General features: G+C 55.2%; 1 protein-coding gene across 10 annotated transcripts in view; it reads left to right on the top strand.

The window, feature by feature from the left end:
- Nucleotides 1-1,281: 1,281 nt before the first annotated feature.
- The window catches only part of KMT2D (lysine methyltransferase 2D), a 41,456-nt gene continuing 23,019 nt past the window's right edge, over nt 1,282-19,718 (top strand). Inside the window, exons 1-30 of one of the 10 annotated variants that reach the window (XM_063672731.1) lie at nt 1,282-2,017; nt 6,259-6,344; nt 6,594-6,720; nt 6,874-7,097; nt 7,209-7,318; nt 7,485-7,647; nt 7,982-8,147; nt 8,302-8,416; nt 8,551-8,708; nt 8,912-9,057; nt 9,197-10,735; nt 10,831-11,939; nt 12,403-12,513; nt 12,852-12,962; nt 13,554-13,658; nt 14,817-14,998; nt 15,183-15,347; nt 15,433-15,542; nt 15,640-15,687; nt 16,631-16,852; nt 17,076-17,195; nt 17,294-17,407; nt 17,600-17,730; nt 17,816-17,963; nt 18,170-18,235; nt 18,412-18,522; nt 18,744-18,881; nt 18,977-19,061; nt 19,314-19,534; nt 19,633-19,706. In XM_063672731.1, the coding sequence (XP_063528801.1) occupies nt 6,296-6,344; nt 6,594-6,720; nt 6,874-7,097; nt 7,209-7,318; nt 7,485-7,647; nt 7,982-8,147; nt 8,302-8,416; nt 8,551-8,708; nt 8,912-9,057; nt 9,197-10,735; nt 10,831-11,939; nt 12,403-12,513; nt 12,852-12,962; nt 13,554-13,658; nt 14,817-14,998; nt 15,183-15,347; nt 15,433-15,542; nt 15,640-15,687; nt 16,631-16,852; nt 17,076-17,195; nt 17,294-17,407; nt 17,600-17,730; nt 17,816-17,963; nt 18,170-18,235; nt 18,412-18,522; nt 18,744-18,881; nt 18,977-19,061; nt 19,314-19,534; nt 19,633-19,706 (6,168 nt within the window). In that variant the 5' untranslated portion in view covers nt 1,282-2,017; nt 6,259-6,295. Of the gene's footprint in view, nt 2,018-6,258; nt 6,345-6,593; nt 6,721-6,873; nt 7,098-7,208; nt 7,319-7,484; nt 7,648-7,981; nt 8,148-8,301; nt 8,417-8,550; nt 8,709-8,911; nt 9,058-9,196; nt 10,736-10,830; nt 11,940-12,402; nt 12,517-12,851; nt 12,963-13,553; nt 13,659-14,816; nt 14,999-15,182; nt 15,348-15,432; nt 15,543-15,639; nt 15,688-16,630; nt 16,853-17,075; nt 17,196-17,293; nt 17,408-17,599; nt 17,731-17,815; nt 17,964-18,169; nt 18,236-18,411; nt 18,523-18,743; nt 18,882-18,976; nt 19,062-19,292; nt 19,535-19,632; nt 19,707-19,718 lie in introns of all 10 variants that reach the window. The other 9 variants (XM_063672730.1, XM_063672735.1, XM_063672733.1 and 6 more) reach the window with 9 other exon arrangements.

The raw sequence follows: 19,718 nt of genomic DNA, 5'->3' as shown, positions 1-19,718 counted from the left end.
TCATAATGAGGGTGAATAATAACTAAGAATATATAAAGTATCTGGACATAGTTAATTTGTCTCCTTTTGTCCACCCCATGTGTGCGTTGATGCAGAAGAGGCATTCCAATATTTTCTCATCCAGACTTATGGTGGGGGGGGGGGGGGGGTGCCTGCAAAGAGTATGTTTTGCGATCTTGTCCAGGACAGTACTCCGGCCAGGTAGCAGCGAGGCCACCTCAGTTTACTAAAAAAGGGACACGGGTACTGAATATCTGGAAGGACTGGAGGTGGGAGTGGGGGCACCCTGAAAACGGAGGCTCTACCTTTATGTTTCGATGGGGAGGTGTGTGTAGTGACTGTGTGGGCACCGACAGTCCTTCCTCACACGGGGGACTGGGAGTCAGGAGGAACGACTAGGGACTCGTCCAGTTTTCTTCGGGTCCCCAAACGTGGCAAGAGTCCACCCTCTGCAGCGCCAGGCGCCGTACCTCACTTTCTCCATTTGCGGACTCCAGTTCCCAGGATGCTGAGCAGCGGCCAATCTCCTGGCTCTTCTTCCATCCCCCTCCCGGGAAAGACTGCCCCTGGCCAAAGCAAGGGGCAGTTGGAATTTCAGGGACCAATGACTGCAAGGGTATGGAATTAGAAAGCGGCCGGAGTCCTAGTTTCGCGGCCTGGGCGGTAAATGAGGCGGCTCGAGGGCTGCGGCGGAGAGGAGGGGGGCTTCGTTCCCACGTGTCTGCCCTGCTACCGGCCCGGCGCGGTCGGGGTTAACCCGGAGCGGAAGGATCCCGCAGCGTGTGCGTAGAACTGCAGAGTCACAGCCTTTCCTCCGAGAGGGCGGGATCCCTCCGCCGCTCCGCTCCAACACAAAATAGGGCCGCCTCTTCTCCTTTCTCCCCCTCTCGAGTGGGGTGCCCCGGGCAAAAGGCCCCCCAGGATCTAGCGCCGAAGGCTTCACGAATCTTCACAACCGCTGCCCAGCTCTTGGGCCAGGAAATAGCCCCTTCGCAGGAACCACCCTACCGGCCGAACAGGAGGCGGAGGGGGGGAGGCGGAGCGGCGCCGCGCTGCACTACTTTCCTCTCCGGTTGCAAATGGCTGCCTCGTTCCCCACTTTCCGCTCAGTTTCCTGACCCCCCGGTGCCGGGAGCCGGGGTTGGGCCATGCACCTCTAGGCCGCCTGCGATCACAGTCAGCCGGGGGTCGAGGGGGTGCCACCGACCAGAGCCGGCCAGGCCGGGGGCGGGGCAGCTCCCGAGGCCAGAGGGGAAGGGAGGCGAGCGCAGGGCCTGGAGCGGCCGGAGGGGAGCGGGCAGAGGGCTCGCACCGCCCGCCCCTTCCTCTTCCTCGCCCACCTAGCCTCCTCCCTTCCCCGGGGGGAGCAGAAGGTGGGGGGCTCGAAGCCGCCGAGGGTGAGCGCTCGGGGTCGAGAAGCCCGGCGCTGGGTGTGTGTCAGGTTCAGCCCCGCGGCCCCGCCGGCCCCGCGTCGCCGTAGCTCGCGCGGCCCCGGGCGCCGGCCGGGGCGGGGAGAGGGGCTCGGCGCTCCTGCGAGGGTCTCACGTTCCATCCGGGCCAGGCGCGGGGCGGCGCGGCATTCCTTCCGGGCTGCTGGGGAGGCGCCTCGACGTTCCATCTGGAGAGCCTCGACGTTCCGCCCGAGCCCGGCGCGGGCGGCCGGGGCGCTGGCCGGGCCCTAGGACTGAGAGGCCGCCCGGCGACGCGGATGCGGAGCCTGCTCGCCCAAGATCAAAGCCACCGGTGCTCTCTTTGTGTCCGCTCGGGATTCGCCGCCCTGGGGCTGTCCATGGAAACCTAAACTGCTGGAACCTGAGGCAGAGAACCCCTCTTTGGCTTCTTGCTGTTTTTTTGTGGGGGGAGGGTGGCCACTCCGACCTGGATTTACCGTTCTTGGCCCCCCTAAGCCCCCCCGTGCGGGGGGCGGCTGTGATCGCTCTGGCGGTTGGAGGTCGGGGAGCGGCCCGGGCTCTGGCCATGTTCTCGGATGAGGATTTCTGGATCGCCCTGTGAAGAGGTGAGTGAAGTCCGCCCGGCCAGGGCCCAGAAAGGGTTGGACTGGGGGCACAGCCAGATGGACTATCTTAGCCGGAGCTGGCCTTTAGGTTGGAGAAGGGGGTGCCAGAGCTGGGGAGCGTTCCTTTGGCAGGGTCTGTCAAGGGAACCTGAGCCAGTCACCAGGGCAGAACTGAGGCCTGGTGTCTTGGGGTGTGCCTCTTTAAAGACTGGGGGTTCAGGGAACCACGGGAGTTTGGGAACCTGGCCAGATAGCCTCTCTGCCTGTTTATTTTTGTGTTGGGGGAGCTCGACTAAACTAGGACCCGGGCCCTGATGCCAGCACCAATCCCAGGCTGCTGCTTCTCCCCTCAGGGTTCCTTGTGGGCCTTGGGACAGAGCAACTTGGGATGGTGGGGGAGGGTGCCACTGCCAGGTCAGACTTATGCCAGTTGGAATTTAAGGTTGTTCCTACCGAGTTGGGCACCCAAAGCAGTCCCTGGAAAACTCAAGGAACCCCAGATCCTTCACCAGGCCTTCTTTCACTGGGCAAAGGGAGAATGTGTGGAAACTGACTAGTTGTGATGAAGGGGGTGGCTGGGGCAAGAAGGAGGCGGGGCTGGGGCAGCTCTGGCCCCGCTGTTCAACTTTAAACTGCCCCTGCCTGGCAAAGTGACCCCAGTGAGGCCTAGTGCTGTCTTAGCCTGCTTTGCCTCCCCTCCTCTTGGGATGGATCTAATCTCCAGAGGATTATAGAGGAGGCCGTTGAGATTTGCTCCCTGCAAATGTAGGCTGCAAAAAATGGCTTTTGTCTTTTGCCTTCTCCCGGCCTGGTATGGAGAGCTGGCTGCCCATGAGTCCCTGGCCAGTCCTGCAAGCCCCTCCCAGACCTCTCCAACCCTTTTTTGACCAGAGATTGTTAACTGGTTTTCTGAGCCTGTACCAGCTGTGCAGAATGGGGTGGCCTGTGTCTCTCTGGAGGAGAAATGGCTTGATCAGAGCTCTTTTCTCCTGGAAACCAGTGATTCCACCCCTGGCAGAAGGTATTGGGGAGAAAGGGTGTGTATGTGCCTGCAGCTTGAGCCTCAATCCTGTGGGCCTTGCTTGGGCTGGGACTGCCCCTCTCACACCTGTCATGCTACCCAGCAGGGATTTGGCTGGTGCATTTTGCTCCCTCACTCTATCTGCTCCAACATACATATACTAGATTTCTTTGGGTCTGGTTTTGGAAAGGAGAAAATAGGGGTTTTGCCTTTTAAAGATTTCTGGAAGGTGAGAGGTGGCACAGGGGTAGTGGAGTGAGGTGAGCTGTCAATCCTGCTCTCCACTCCTGCATTCTATGGAGACTCCCTCCTGTTTGTTCCAAAACAACTTCCTTATGTAGTACTGCACCTTGTTAGCTGTGCCTGCTCTCAGGATGAGCCAGAGATAGAGTTCAGAGGGTCTGCAGGGCCAGTGTTCCATTTGAATCCATCTCGGAGGGGTGACCCAAAATGGGGGTGGGAAGAGGTGTGGTTTGAGTCCAGGCTGGGAACCAGGAAGTCCTGAGTCCTACTGAAGAGCTGTTCACTCAAGGGCCTGCTTCAGCCTTACACCTCTCCAAGCGTCCATTTCCCCCTTGTCTGGGAAAATGGAGTGAAAGCTGTTGGTCTGGGAGGGAGGCAGGAAGGAGAGTGGGTTGAGATAAATCCCTGTCCTTTTCTTTGCTGTTTTGGACCTCTTAGGTATAGGACTGAGGGGTGCCAGCACAATTTTACTCCCTAGATCTGTACCTACTGTCTGGGATCTCTAGTTCTGTGGAGGAAGCCTGGTGAGACACTACCCCGGTTTAGATCCAGGGAAAAAATCCTTGGTGTGTATGTGTGTCGGTTTACTGGCTGTGAATGATGGGACTAGGGAACCTGGGGTCTTTGTTTAGATATGTTCAGGGGCCTATTAACTGGGAATCAGCATTGGGATCCCTGTGCTGGACTGCAGGGATGGGGAAATAGGGACTGAGGGCTCAGGCGTTTTGGAGGTGCCCCCTAGATTATTTTTGGTGCAAGTTGTATGACATTCTTCTCTTTGCTTCTTAATCTCTCATCTTCCATGGCCCCATGAATGGGCTCTGGCTTTGGAGGATGTTAGTACTGTCTCAAGGCCAGATGAAGGTGGTTTCTGTACCTTCTTGAGCATTACCAGCCTTACCAGCCTGAGAGGGCTGAGCTTGGGGGAGGGCTGAGGAATTTGCCCCTCTGGCCTTGTGTGAGGCAGCCCTCCTCCTACCCACTGTATTATCATTGTTGCCTTTTACTTCTTGATGTTTGTGACTCTTTTAGCCTCAACTTTGAGACCAGAGCGGGTAGAGGATCTTTAGGGGTATGTAGTGGTAAGATATAGTAAGATGCAAAGAATTAGAAAACTTTAAGGGCCCCTTGGACCTTCTGGGTGTGGCCAGGCCTTGAATGACTGACTGGCTGCTGCCCTCACCTCCACCTCCCACTTCCCATGGTAGCTTCTAAGGACTCCTTGAAGTTCTGGAGCGGCTTTTGTATGAGCCGGCCAGATGACCCACCCTGCTTTCCTTTCAAGTGTGGTTGTGTGGCAGGTTTGGGAAAGAGAGATGGCTTGGGAATGGAGATGATGTGTATCAGGTGATGCTTTACTTTATCCAGTGGGTTCTGAGAGTGTTAGGGGAAAAAGGAATTTTCTTTCCTGTGACATGTCTCCAGAGGGGCATAGCCAGTATCTGGAAATAAAGGGTGAGTTCAGGGCAGGAGGAGTGATATTGTAGTTCTTAGGGAATTGATTTACTGATTTGGGGCACCTTTGAGGGTTCCCCCTGTCTCATTTGTCCCAGTCATTCAACCATAAGTGGCTGACTGGGGTATTTGCCTTCCAGTTTGGGAGGACGGGCTGTCCTTGCTAAGGGTGGAGTGGTCACTCTGTTAGTCAAGAAGAGTGGAAAAGGCAAGAGATGAATTTCTCAAACTTTATTGTTTAGAGTTCTGTTTTAGGGATTTCCCCCACCTCACCACCACTTTCTCTAGGAAGACTGTATACCTTCTCTGATTAAGAGAAAGGGTCTACACTTCCCACTACGAGCTGCTAACACTTACCACTTTCTCCCTCCTTCTATAGGATCCCTTTCCTATTCTTCGTGTCTGTAATTATTGTTCTTGTTTTTTCCCACTGTGCTTAATTCCCTCTGAGATCTAGGAAAATAATGCCCAAAGGTGTAAGTCTCAACTTTTTTAGGTATAACTTTAGTGTGTTTCATTTGGCTCTGATACAGGCACACATTTCTTAGAAGAAGGGACAAGGGACCGTTATTCCCCACCCCCATGTATGTGTGTGGAAACCCTGCTTGAGGGAAGAGGAAGGAAGCTACTCCGCTGTGCTGTGCTATGTCCTGCCCTGTTTAGAGCTCCTCTGAGTGGCTCTATGCTTCCTGAGACTACAACTCCCAGCATGCTTAGCCTCAGGCCTGGCTACACATGCTCAGTAACTCTCAAGGTCCACTTCTGTTAACTACCAGGGGTATCTGAAGAGGAAGGGCAGTTGGTGTTGCTAAGGGCAATGACCTGAGACCTTCAGGCTGGGTGAGACCCTGAGCTCAGTTAGGGCATGGGCCAGGGGTTGGTCTGAGCTGGATTTGGGTTGGAAGTGGGTGGAAATTAGGGAGTTTCTTCTTTTGTAATGGTAATGTCCTCGTAGAAACAAGTGGCAGTGGGGGAGATCCATCCATAGCTAGGTTGTAGTTCCAGTAGTGTGTTACATCTCTTGCAGTGCCTCAGACTCTGCCTCTGGGAGAGGGATTTTTGCTGGACTCAGGCTTCCTGGGTCATGACTACCGCTGGGTTGGCACAGACTGGCCTCTAGAATGGGAGCTTACTTGAGACTTGAGGGAAAGATGTGGGAATAGGGCTCACCAAAAGCCAAAAACCCAGGGGCGAGCCAAAGAGCAGTATTAGATATAAACGGATATGCTTCTAGTTGGATGCTATGGCCCCAGGAACTCTTACAGAGGAGGCTGGAAGTGGGAAAGTCAAATGGATCCCCTGAGAATCTCTCCAGAGTGTGAGAAGAGGGTATGTATTTATCTGGGGAGGAAGTGACCCTGCAGTCACTTAGGGAGAATGACATTCTTGTCAGTATAGGAGTTTGTAATATGGCTTTGCTCTGATGTCTGGAGGGTCTGGATGCCTTCTTCCCAGGATTCTGGGAAAAGTGCTTCTTGGGAAGACTTAATAGGCATATAGATCTCTTTCTTGGCACCAACAGGTCTCCCCGAGAGGGCCCTGCCCAGTCGGAGAGAGGGATGGACAGCCAGAAGCTGGCTGGTGAGGATAAAGATTCAGAACCGGCAGGTGAGTAGGACAAATTGTTTGTTTGCTTTTAGATTTCATGGGCAACCTTACATTTCTGGTCCTGGCACAAGGACATGAGCTAAGTCTATGTAGCAGATAAGTAATGGAACAACTTTGTTCTTTGAGACAACAGTTGAAATATCATCACTCTGATCCACTCAGGTTTTGGATAATCTCATGCGTCTGGTGAGTGGACTTTGTGTTAAATAGGGATGATGGCTGACACATGCTGTTTGTTTGTTTATTCAGCTGATGGACCTGCAGCTTCTGAGGACCCAAGTGTCACTGAGTCAGATCTGCCCAACCCACATGTGGGAGAGGTCTCTGTCCTTAGTTCTGGGAGTCCCAGGCTTCAGGAGTCTCCTCAGGACTGCAGGTAGCTTGTTTGAGGGCACACGAGGATTTGATTTGAGAGTCTAGGGCTTTCAAGGAAGAGAATTTAGGAAAATGAGTGTTGGGGAAGCGTGGGCATGCCACATCATGGGGTTGCTGGGGGCCTGGCGTGGTACTGATGCTTGTGTGTCCACAGTGGGGGTCCAGTGCGGCGTTGTGCTCTCTGTAACTGCGGGGAGCCCAGTCTACATGGGCAGCGGGAGCTACGGCGCTTTGAGTTGCCATTTGATTGGCCCCGGTGTCCAGTGGTGTCCCCTGGGGGGAGCCCAGGGCCCAATGAGGCAGTGCTGCCCAGTGAGGACCTATCACAGATTGGTTTCCCTGAGGGCCTTACACCTGCCCACCTAGGAGAACCTGGAGGTGAGTGAGGAGAATGGGGCAGGAAATGGGATAAGGGCTGGGTAGTCCTGAGCCAGCGATCCTCTTTTTGTTAATTCTTTCCTTTCTGTTTACCTCTTCCCACCTGTAAAGGGTCCTGCTGGGCTCACCATTGGTGTGCTGCATGGTCGGCAGGCGTATGGGGGCAGGAGGGCCCAGAACTATGTGGTGTGGACAAGGCCATCTTCTCAGGGATCTCACAGGTGGGGCTGGGCCAGGGGATTGCATAGGTGAAGGGCAGGGCTGGTGGGCTTCTGAGAGTCAGGTTGGAATGAGAAGGACCATGGGTATACTGGGGCAGAGCTAGTGCCTAAACTGTTTGTCTGGGGAGAGCTGGCTGACACTGAGGCTCTTTCTTCACCCTGGCAGCGCTGCTCCCACTGCACCAGGCTCGGTGCCTCCATCCCTTGCCGCTCACCTGGATGTCCACGGCTTTACCACTTCCCCTGCGCGACTGCCAGCGGTTCCTTCCTATCCATGAAAACACTGCAGCTGCTATGCCCAGAGCACAGTGAGGGGGCTGCACATCTGGGTGAGAAGTCCTGATCTTTGGTCATAGGGCAAATGAGAGACCAAGTGTGCCTTGGATTTTTGTACTCTACAGAGCACTGATCGAAGTATAGAATTATTTACTGTTGGTCTGCCCCACTAAAATAGGTGTGAACTTTGTGAGCACCAGGGTTTTGCCTGTCTCATTTATCATTGTCTCCAGTGCCTAGAACAGTAGCTGGCAGACGTTGGGCAGGCACTCAGTAACTTTGTTGTTTGTTCATTCTGTGCCCATGGAGTACCTATTTTGTGTACAGCAATGTGCTGAGGCTTACAAGGAATCCATAGCTGACCTGTGGTGTCTCTACCCCCTGCAGAGGAGGCTCGCTGTGCAGTGTGTGAGGGGCCAGGGGAGTTGTGTGACCTGTTCTTCTGTACCAGCTGTGGGCATCACTATCACGGGGCCTGCCTGGACACTGCTCTGACTGCCCGCAAACGTGCTGGCTGGCAGTGCCCTGAATGCAAAGTGTGCCAAGCCTGCAGGTAGGAATGGAAGGGCCGGAGGGAAGTCTTAGGCAGAACACAGGTTAGGGTTGAAAATGAGGGCAGTCGGAGAAGGCCTGTTAACATGAAAACAACAAAAAAGAAAGGAAACAAGGGCAGAGAGGACACTGTAATGTTCCCTGTGCACCTGCAGGAAACCTGGGAATGACTCTAAGATGTTGGTTTGTGAGACGTGTGACAAAGGATACCATACTTTCTGCCTAAAACCACCCATGGAGGAACTGCCTGCTCACTCTTGGAAGTGCAAGGTGAGTGTACCCTGATTCTGCCCTGTTGTCCCTAACTGTGCCTCCTACAGCATTCTCTGTCTTGGCAAGTTGTGTACTTTCGGTTAGTCTTTGCTGTCTGACCAATGCCTGTTTTGCCCACTCCCTTCCCTTAGGCGTGCCGGGTGTGCCGGGCCTGTGGGGTGGGCTCAGCAGAACTGAATCCCAACTCGGAGTGGTTTGAGAACTACTCTCTCTGTCACCGCTGTCACAAAGCCCAGGGAGGTCAGCCTATCAGCTCCGTTGCTGAGCAGCATACCCCTGTGTGTAGCAGGTAAGTGGTGTGGACTGACTGGGATTGGGCTGGCAGGTTGGAAGGACTGAGATTGGCAAGGGCTTTGTTAAATCGAGCGGACTTTGAGAGGAGAGCCCTAAGGTGGGCAGTGCCATCCACAGCATTCGTGCCTCGCCCCAGTGTGCTCTCTAGGATTTGTTAGCTGGTGAGAGCCACAGCCTGCTCCCCTGTATCCTCTGCAGATTTTCACCCCCAGAGCCTGGCGATACCCCCACTGACGAGCCCGATGCTCTGTACGTTGCATGCCAAGGGCAGCCAAAGGGTGGGCACGTGACCTCTATGCAACCCAAGGAACCAGGGCCCCTGCAATGTGAAGCCAAACCACTAGGTGAGTAGGGTTTGAGGGTCCCTGAAATTCATCCCCTTTTATTCTGTGTCAAGAGACAGTTTGTGCATTGCCCCAGACCCCACACTTTCTGTGGAGTAGATCTGAGCTAGATAGGAGCATCATGTTGTTGTGTCTGCAGGGAGAGCAGGGGTCCAACTTGAGCCCCAGTTGGAGGCCCCCCTAAACGAGGAGATGCCACTGCTGCCCCCACCTGAGGAGTCACCCCTGTCCCCACCACCTGAGGAGTCACCCACATCCCCACCACCTGAGGCATCACGCCTGTCCCCACCACCTGAGGAATCGCCCGCATCCCCACTTCCTGAGGCATTGCACCTGTCCCGGCCGCCGGAGGAATCGCCCCTCTCTCCGCCGCCTGAGGAGTCTCCTCTGTCTCCCCAACGTGAATCATCACCTTTTTCTCCACTGGAGGAGTCGCCCTTCTCTCCACCGGAAGAGTCACCCCCATCTCCTGCACTTGAGACGCCTCTATCCCCACCACCTGAAGCATCGCCCCTGTCCCCCCCATTTGAGGAATCTCCTTTGTCCCCGCCACCTGAGGAATTGCCCACTTCCCCGCCACCTGAAGCATCTCGCCTGTCTCCACCGCCTGAGGAGTCACCCATGTCCCCTCCACCTGAAGAGTCACCCATGTCTCCACCACCGGAGGCATCTCGTCTGTTCCCACCATTTGAAGAGTCTCCTCTGTCCCCTCCACCTGAGGAGTCTCCCCTCTCCCCACCACCTGAGGCATCACGCCTGTCCCCACCACCTGAGGACTCGCCTATGTCCCCACCACCTGAAGAATCACCTATGTCCCCCCCACCTGAGGTATCGCGCCTATCCCCCCTGCCTGTGGTGTCACGCCTGTCTCCACCGCCTGAGGAATCTCCCTTGTCCCCACCGCCTGAGGAGTCTCCTACGTCCCCTCCACCTGAGGCTTCACGCCTCTCCCCACCACCTGAGGACTCCCCCACATCCCCACCACCTGAGGACTCACCTGCTTCCCCACCACCGGAGGACTCGCTCATGTCCCTGCCGCTGGAGGAGTCACCCCTGTCGCCACTACCTGAGGAGCCGCAACTCTGCCCCCCGTCCGAGGAGCTGCACCTGTCACCCCGGCCTGAGGAGCCGCACCTGTCCCCCCGGCCTGAGGAACAGCACCTATCTCCGCAGGCTGAGGAGCCACACCTGTCCACCCAGGCTGAGGAGCCATGCCTGTGCCCTGTGCCTGAGGAGCCACACTTGTCCCCACAGGCTGAGGGACCACATCTGTCCCCTCAGCCTGAGGAATTGCACCTGTCCCCCCAGACTGAGGAGCCGCACCTGTCTCCTGTGCCTGAGGAGCCATGCTTGTCCCCCCAGCCTGAGGAATCACGCCTGTCCCCCCAGTCTGAGGAACCATGCTTGTCCCCCCGGCCTGAGGAATCACATCTGTCCCCTCAGCTTGAGGAGCCACCCCTGTCCCCTCGGCCTGAAGAGCCCCCTGAGGAGCCAGGCCAATGCCCTGCACCTGAGGAGCTGCCCTTGTTCCCTCCCCCTGGGGAACCATCCTTATCTCTCTTGCTTGGAGAGCCAGCCCTGTCTGAGCCTGGGGAACCACCTCTGTCCCCTCTGCCTGAGGAGCTGCCCTTGTCCCCATCTGGGGAGCCATCCTTGTCGCCTCAGCTGATGCCACCAGGTAAGGGGATGTTAGTACCCTCTTACTCTGGAACAGCTGTAACTCTTCATGGCACATCTAATCTAAGAGCCCCTCTTTTTTCTCTTTCCTTCCAGATCCCCTTCCTCCTCCGCTGTCACCCATTATCACAGCTGCGGCCCCACCGGCCCTGTCTCCTTTGGGGGAGTTAGAGTACCCCTTTGGTGCCAAAGGGGACAGTGACCCTGAGTCACCCTTGGCTGCCCCCATCCTGGAGACACCCATCAGCCCTCCACCAGAAGCTAACTGCACTGACCCTGAGCCTGTCCCGCCTATGATCCTTCCCCCATCTCCAGGCTCCCCAATGGGGCCGGCTTCTCCCATCCTGATGGAGCCCCTTCCTCCTCAGTGTTCGCCACTCCTTCAGCATTCCCTGGCTTCCCAAAACTCCCCTCCTTCCCAGTGCTCCCCTCCTGCCCTACCGCTGTCCGTTCCCTCCCCGTTAAGTCCCATAGGGAAGGTAGTGGGGGTCTCAGACGAGGCTGAGCTGCACGAGATGGAGACTGAGAAAGTTTCAGAACCCGAATGCCCAGCCTTGGAACCCAGTGCCACCAGTCCTCTCCCTTCCCCAATGGGGGACCTTTCCTGCCCCGCCCCCAGCCCTGCCCCGGCCCTGGATGACTTCTCTGGCCTAGGGGAAGACACAGCCCCTCTGGATGGGATTGATGCTCCGGGTTCACAGCCAGAGGCTGGACAGACCCCTGGCAGTTTGGCTAGTGAACTTAAAGGCTCCCCTGTGCTCCTGGACCCCGAGGAGCTGGCCCCCGTGACCCCTATGGAGGTCTACCCTGAATGCAAGCAGACAGCAGGGCAGGGCTCACCATGTGAAGAACAGGAAGAGCCACGTGCACCGGTGGCCCCCACACCACCCACTCTCATCAAATCCGACATCGTTAACGAGATCTCTAATCTGAGCCAGGGCGATGCCAGTGCCAGTTTTCCTGGCTCAGAGCCCCTCCTGGGCTCTCCAGACCCGGAGGGGGGTGGCTCCCTGTCCATGGAGCTGGGGGTCTCTACGGATGTTAGTCCAGCCCGAGATGAGGGCTCCCTACGGCTCTGTACCGACTCACTGCCAGAGACTGATGACTCACTATTGTGCGATGCTGGGACAGCTATCAGCGGAGGCAAAGCTGAGGGGGAGAAGGGGCGGCGGCGCAGCTCCCCAGCCCGTTCCCGCATCAAACAGGTGAGGGGCTATCTAGCTGTGGGATGTGATTAGAGTTAGCCCACTGTCAGAGGTACAGTCCTGTGTCACTGATACTTTCCCACCTTTCTTTGTGAATCCTAGACTTGGAAATCCTTTATTCCAGTTATTAAGGAGAAAATACTAATACATAGAAGGGACAAGTAACTTGCCCAGATTCATGGTTACTCAGTAATAGAATTGGGACCAGAAACTTGGTTCTTTCAAGCCATTGTTTTTTCTCCTTGCCCATGTCAGCCACTCTTGGGAGGGGAAGAATGGGTTTGGGCTAGAGCTATGCGCTTGTTTGTATCTGGGAGTTTGGCCTTTTCCCCTGCCCTGAGTGGGACTCCTGGGCTTATTACCTGTCTTACTCTGTCCATTTGTCACTTCTTCTGTTTAAGTGTGTAAACCCAACACACTAGCGCTTGACATGCTCCTGTCATTGTCCCCTTCTTTCACTCAGGGTCGCAGCAGCAGTTTCCCAGGAAGACGCCGGCCTCGTGGAGGAGCCCATGGAGGACGTGGTAGAGGACGGGCCCGGCTAAAGTCAACTGCTTCTTCCATTGAGACTCTGGTAGTAAGGAGATGCCTCCTATTCCTCCCATCCCTCAACCATGCTTTAGCACCCTCTGAGTCCTGCCAGTCCCTTGCATGCTTGCCTACCTGCCTGCTCGTCTAGGGCCTGTCTGGCTATGTCTGAATTCCTGTCTACTTGGCCCCCAGGTTTTTCTGAAATCTCTGCTATCAGGCTGAGGCTCAGTTTGGGAGCTGGGGTCTTCTGTCTGTTATTCCTGGCTTTTGGCCTTCATCTTAGCCAAGGGTTCACACTTTCTTCCCCCAACACCAAAGAGGAAAGTAGCTTGGTGGGGGCAGATTTATCTGCCTCACTTTCCACAACTCTCTGCCCATCAGGTTGCTGACATTGATAGCTCTCCCAGTAAGGAGGAGGAGGAAGAAGATGACGACACCATGCAGAATACCGTGGTTCTCTTCTCCAACACAGACAAATTTGTCCTAATGCAGGTACCATACAGTGAGACCTGGCACACTGAACATTGTGTATGTGTGTATTTGGTGAGAGGATAGATGGGGAAAACTGGACCTACTTTTGGGGATACCCAGCTAATGAGAAAACAGACCATGAATTCTAATCATGTTATTCATTGGTTTGTCCATCCATCAAATTTCTCTTGAGTATCTCTTCTGAGCTTGGCACTAAGCTAGGAGCTAGAGAAATAGCAGTGAAAAAGTCTTTGCCTTACTGAAGTTTATAGCTTAGGGAACTTACATGTGTCCTCACTTGAATAATCTTGAAGCTGATAGAATTTTGTCACATATGTGATTCTCACCTGACCAGTCTTTACCCCATCTTATCTTCCTTTAATTTCTTCTTAACTTTACCCATGTCAGGCTTTATAAATTCAAGTGACCTGATTAGGTGAGGGAGGCATCCTAGGAAGGAGCAGGGTCCCTTGGTAGCTTACAGCGTCCTAACGCTGTGGGATGGGGTTCCTGACTCTGGTCGCAAATCAGTGTTGTAGCCTCATAGTAGGCTGGATCTGAGTGGGATGGGGAGATCTAGTTGGACATTTGGGTTTCTTTGTGTTTCCCCAGGACATGTGTGTGGTATGTGGCAGCTTTGGCCGGGGGGCAGAGGGCCACCTCCTTGCCTGTTCGCAGTGCTCTCAGTGCTATCACCCTTACTGTGTCAACAGCAAGGTGAGTTCAGGGCCCAAGAGGTGTAGGCTGGGGAATAGTGTCAGTTATTTCTTACCCTAGTTCCTTGTCCTGGCCATACCACCTCTTAAAGCGGCCATCGGTCATGGTTGTTGTTCATTAGTCACCAGTGGTTATCAACCTTTTCTTGGGGAAAAGTACTTTGGAACTCGCGGTGGACTTGATAGTTTCTTTGTGGTAGGCCCTGACTTGCTGGTATAATTCAGTCCATCGTAAAAAATAACATGGCTGGGTATGGTGGCTCCCACCTGTAATCCCAGTACTTTGGGAGGCCTAGGCGGGTGGATCACCTGAGATTAGGAGTTCAGGACCATCGTGGCCAACATGGTGAAACCCTGTCTCTACTAAAAATACAAAAATTAGCTGAGTGTGGTAGCGTGTGCCTGTAATCTCAGCGACTCGGGAGGCCGAGGCAGGAGAATTGCTTGAACCCAGGAGGCGGAGGTTGCAGTGAGCCGAGATCATGCCACTGCACTCCATTCCAGCCTGGGCAACAGAGTGAGATCCGTCTCAAAAAAAAAAGAAAAGAAAAACTGGGGGACCTAATTCGGCCCACAGTCTCTTTTTAGGGGCTTGGCTAGTGGAAAGATTGCTGTTCCATTCACAATGAGGCAGTGGCTAGTGTAGCTCTTCTCTGATCAGCAGAGATCATTGGGAGCCTAAGTTTAGAGTCACTGTTTTGGGGACAAGGGTGCTCTGCCTAAGTCTCCGTGTGCTCAAATGGAGGCCTAGTCTCTGCATTGGGGTTCCTCCAGCCTTGCCCTTAGAAGTTCCACCTCCTAGGCTGGGCACGGTGGCACACACCTGTAATCCCAGCACTTCACTTCGGGAGGCTGAGGCGGGTGGATCACCTAAGGTCAGGAGTTGGTGACCAGCCTGACTAACATGGTGAAACTCTGTCTCTACTAAATATAAAAAAATTAGCCGGGCGTGGTGGCAGGTGCCTGTAATCCCAGCTACTTGGGAGGCTGAGACAAGAGAATCACTTGTACCTGGGAGGTGGAGGTTGCAGTGAGCCGAGATCACGCCATTGCACTCCAGCCTGGGGAACAAGAGCAAAACTCCGTCTCCAAAAAAAAAAAAAGAAGTTCTACCTCTTTTCCACCTCACACCCTGAGAAGTTCCCATCTTCTGCCCCAGATCACCAAGGTGATGCTGCTCAAGGGCTGGCGTTGTGTGGAGTGTATTGTGTGTGAGGTGTGTGGCCAGGCCTCCGACCCCTCACGCCTGCTGCTCTGTGATGACTGTGATATTAGCTACCACACATACTGCCTGGACCCCCCACTGCTCACCGTCCCCAAGGGCGGCTGGAAGTGCAAGTGGTAAGGAGACTGGGATCTTCAGTGGAGCCCTGGGGCCTTGAGATGTTAAAGTGGATATGATGTTGAGTATGTGACAGAGGCTGGGTTTAGGAGGCCAGGCTGGTGGCTTGGGTTTCCGGTGAGGGGACTTCTGGGTACTTTGGGTAGATTGGGTGCTAAGGCTGTGTTTTCCTGCTCCTACCAGGTGTGTGTCGTGTATGCAGTGTGGGGCTGCTTCCCCTGGCTTCCACTGTGAATGGCAGAATAGTTACACACACTGTGGGCCCTGTGCCAGCCTGGTGACCTGCCCTATCTGTCATGCTCCTTATGTAGAAGAGGACCTACTAATCCAGTGCCGCCACTGTGAACGGTGAGAACATCCCTTTCTCCTCACTTTGGCCCTGTTGCCAGCCTCGCATTGCCTGAGCTTATTTCCTCCAGTCTCTGTTCTCCAGGTGGATGCATGCTGGCTGTGAGAGCCTCTTCACAGAGGACGATGTGGAGCAGGCAGCCGATGAAGGCTTTGACTGTGTCTCCTGCCAGCCCTACGTGGTAAAGCCTGTGGGTGAGTACCAGCTGCTGGGTAGGGGGAGGAGTCAGGGCAGGGTTACCTTGCTTTGGGACAGGACCTCAGCCACCTCCATTTGTCCTTCTCTCCATAGCGCCTATTGCACCTCCAGAGCTGGTGCCCATGAAGGTGAAAGAGCCAGGTGAGTCACAGAAATTTTGAATGCCAAAGCGAGACCAGACGTCAGACATCATCTAGTCTAGCTCTAACCCCCTAGCTTCATCTCCTTATTTTAAGAGGAGGAAACTCAGACCCAGAGAAGTTAAGTGGCCTGCCCAAGGTCACCTAGTAAGTTAGTGGCAAAGTTATGCCTAGAACCAAGGTCTCCAGCTTCCCGGGCAGTGTTCCTTTCATCAGGCACCATGGTCTCTTCACTGCCAGGATTTCATCTTCAGAACTCTTTTTTTTTTTTGAGATGGAGTCTTGCTCTATTGCCCAGGCTGGAGTGCAGTGGCACAAGCTCGGCACACTGCAAGCTTCGCCTCCCGGGTTCACGCCATTCTCATGCCTCAGCCTCCTGAGTAGCTGGGACTACAGGTGCCCGCCACCATGCCCGGCTAATTTTTTGTATTTTTTAGTAGAGACGGGGTTTCACCGTGTTAGCCAGGATGGTCTCGATCTCCTGACCTCATGATCTGCCAGCCCCGGCCTCCCAAAGTGCTGGGATTACAAGCGTGAGCAGTGCGCCCGGCTGAGAACATAACTCTTTTTCCTAAGTGAAAGGGGCCAGGGACATCTCCATCGTGATATGGCACTGCTGCTGGCATCTAGGACACTGTGCTGGCATTCAGCAAGTAGGGGCCCTCATGGCCCCAGACAGCAAGAGAATCTATTTAGTGAACCTAGGGTTAATCATGAGCAAAGGCAGGCTTCTGAGTTACAGTTCCTCTCTGAATCTCCCTGCGTCACTGACAGAGAACTCGGGCCTCAGCCAGTGCCCCTTGGTGGCCTGTTCTCAGCATTTAGACCCTAAGCTGGACTTTTGTCACTGCCTTTGTCTCAGCTAAGGACATAGGTTGAAACTTGCAGTTCTGGTTTCCCTGGGGCTTCCATCCAGGGATCACACACTTTTTCCTCTTATGCAGAGCCCCAGTACTTTCGCTTCGAAGGTGTGTGGCTGACAGAAACTGGCATGGCCTTGCTGCGTAACCTGACCATGTCACCACTGCACAAGCGGCGCCAACGGCGAGGACGGCTTGGCCTCCCAGGCGAGGCAGGATTGGAGGGTTCTGAGCCCTCAGATGCTCTTGGCCCTGATGACAAGAAGGATGGGGACCTGGACACCGATGAGCTGCTCAAGGGTGAAGGTTAGCTTGGGGAATCTTAGGGAGCGGCAGAGTAGGGGGAGCGTGACTCTGGGAGTGGGATGTTGGGTGGGGGCTACATTGCCACTCACAGTTACCCTTAAGCACTGCTCTCTTGTCTAAGTGGCTCTGAGGCAAGGTATTCAGCTCTCTCAGTGGCAGGATGACAAGATTAAAAGGGCCTATAGTTCTGATCTGCCTCCATCTCTTCTGTCACCATACGCAGGTGGTGTGGAGCACATGGAGTGCGAAATTAAACTGGAGGGCCCCGTCAGCCCTGATGTGGAGCCTGGCAAAGAGGAGACCGAGGAAAGCAAAAAACGCAAGCGTAAACCGTATCGGCCTGGTGAGGTCCTGGGATGGGGTCGTGGGGTGGTGGGGTGGTGTGGGGCAGCTCAATAGGTCCCCCAGCGGCTTCTCATCCGCAACTCTGCCTCCTCATAGGCATTGGTGGTTTCATGGTGCGACAGCGGAAATCCCACACACGCACGAAAAAGGGGCCTGCTGCACAGGCGGAGGTGTTGAGTGGGGATGGGCAGCCCGACGAGGGTGAGACGGGTGAGGGCACCAGTGGGGCCTGGGAGAAGGTGGGGGAATGCTAGAGAGACCCAGGGGGTGGACTCATTGAAAGGGCCAAGAGGGTGGTAGACCCAGCTGGTGTTGTGGGAGAGAGTAGGCACAAAGTGCCACCCTGCAAGTTGGGAGCAGCATGCTCTCAACCCGAGTCTGACACTTCCATTCTGTCCACAGTGATACCTGCTGACCTGCCTGCAGAGGGCGCCGTGGAGCAGAGCTTAGCTGAAGGGGATGAGAAGAAGAAGCAACAGCGGCGAGGGCGCAAGAAGAGCAAACTGGAGGACATGTTCCCTGCTTACCTGCAGGTGGGTCTCAGGCTCCAAGCAGTGAGGGAGGTGTCTGTGCCCTGCAGGGCATGAAGAAACCTGTTTCTCCTTGACTGCTCCACAGGAAGCCTTCTTTGGGAAGGAGCTGCTGGACCTGAGCCGTAAGGCCCTTTTTGCAGTTGGGGTGGGCCGGCCAAGCTTTGGACTAGGGACCCCAAAAGCCAAGGGAGATGGAAGCTCAGAAAGGAAGGAACTCCCCACATCGCAGAAAGGTTAGTTATGTGGGAGTGAGTGGTCTGAGAGAATCCAACTCTCTTCTGGCTTAGGAGCTGGCAAGTTATTTGATGGGAAATGGACTGGCCTCCAGGAGTCAAGGGTGGGGTCAAGGGTCCTGGCCTGTAGGGCTGTGGGATTAGAGACCTGTTCTGGGCATCAGATGTAGGACATCTCTGATTGGAGTGGGGACTCTTGCTCATAGGAGATGATGGTCCAGATATTGCAGATGAAGAATCCCGTGGCCTCGAGGGCAAAGCTGATACACCAGGTGAGGGCTGCCGGGGGGACTGTGTCCTGTCTTGGCCTTGCTTGCCTCTATCCCTCTGCTGTGCCCCTGAGCATTGTCAGGGTTGGAGGCTGGAAACTGTCCCATGGCCCTCTGTGGTTCAGAGTGGCCATGACCCATACTGGCCTTGACCCATGGGTTTCTCCTGGCATTTACAGGACCTGAGGATGGGGGCGTGAAGGCATCCCCAGTGCCCAGTGACCCTGAGAAGCCAGGCACCCCAGGTGAAGGGATGCTTAGCTCTGACTTAGACAGGATTTCCACAGAAGGTGAGGCTGACAAAGCAGCTGACAAAGCCCCCTACCCGCACCTCTTTGTGTATAAGGGTTTTCTATGGGAGAAGGAGGAGGTCCTATCTTTGGGACTGTGATCTGTACGGCTTCTCTGGTGGGGAGTCCTGGACACCGTTCCTGGCCATGATCATTTGTAGACCTGTGGTATCACCTGAACTTCCCAGTCTTCCTCAACAGTGTCCTTCATTCCCCCACAGAACTGCCCAAGATGGAATCCAAGGACCTGCAGCAGCTCTTCAAGGATGTTCTGGGCTCTGAACGAGAACAGCATCTGGGTTGTGGAACCCCTGGCCTAGAAGGCAGCCGTACACCACTGCAGAGGCCCTTTCTTCAAGGTAATACAGGTGGGAGTGGTCTGAAGACTGACATAACCAAACTTGCCTCCAGGATGGGCCAGTTGCTCTTTTCTCTGATCCTGTCCGTCTTGTAGGTGGACTCCCTTTGGGCAATCTGCCCTCCAGCAGCCCAATGGACTCCTACCCAGGCCTCTGCCAGTCCCCGTTCCTGGATTCTAGGTTGGTGTCTCTGCATAACCTTCGTGGGCAGTCCCCATTGTCCTTTTCCTCCATCTGAGTTCATGCCTCGCCTCCCTCGGACTCCTGCAGCACTTCCCCTGCTCGGCCCCATTCCCTTGTTTAGTGACCCTCCTCTTTTGGGGCAGGGCAGTGGCCTGGGGCTCTGGGCAGTTTGTCTGGGGTGGGACTTGGCATCCCTGCGCCCTGTGACTCTCTGCCCCTGCGCTCCAGGGAGCGCGGGGGCTTCTTTAGCCCGGAACCCGGTGAGCCCGACAGCCCCTGGACAGGCTCAGGTGGCACCACGCCCTCCACCCCCACAACCCCCACCACGGAGGGTGAGGGCGACGGACTCTCCTATAACCAGCGGAGTCTTCAGCGCTGGGAGAAGGATGAGGAGTTGGGCCAGCTGTCCACCATCTCACCCGTGCTCTATGCCAACATTAATTTTCCTAATCTCAAGCAAGATTACCCAGGTACCTGTGGGATGAGGGCAAGGGAGACAGCCTGGTAACATGGCAGGTGGAGGAGTCGCCTGCCAAGTCTTCTCTGACTCACTCCCTCTGCCCTCCAGACTGGTCAAGCCGTTGCAAACAAATCATGAAGCTCTGGAGAAAGGTTCCAGCAGCTGACAAAGCCCCCTACCTGGTGAGACAGAAA

The sequence above is a fragment of the Pongo pygmaeus genome, chromosome 10 (genome assembly GCF_028885625.2).
Source record: "Pongo pygmaeus isolate AG05252 chromosome 10, NHGRI_mPonPyg2-v2.0_pri, whole genome shotgun sequence".
Lineage (NCBI taxonomy): Eukaryota > Metazoa > Chordata > Mammalia > Primates > Hominidae > Pongo > Pongo pygmaeus.
The sequence above is the reverse complement of the archived record's forward strand: the minus strand, read 5'-3'. Positions and strand labels throughout refer to the sequence as shown.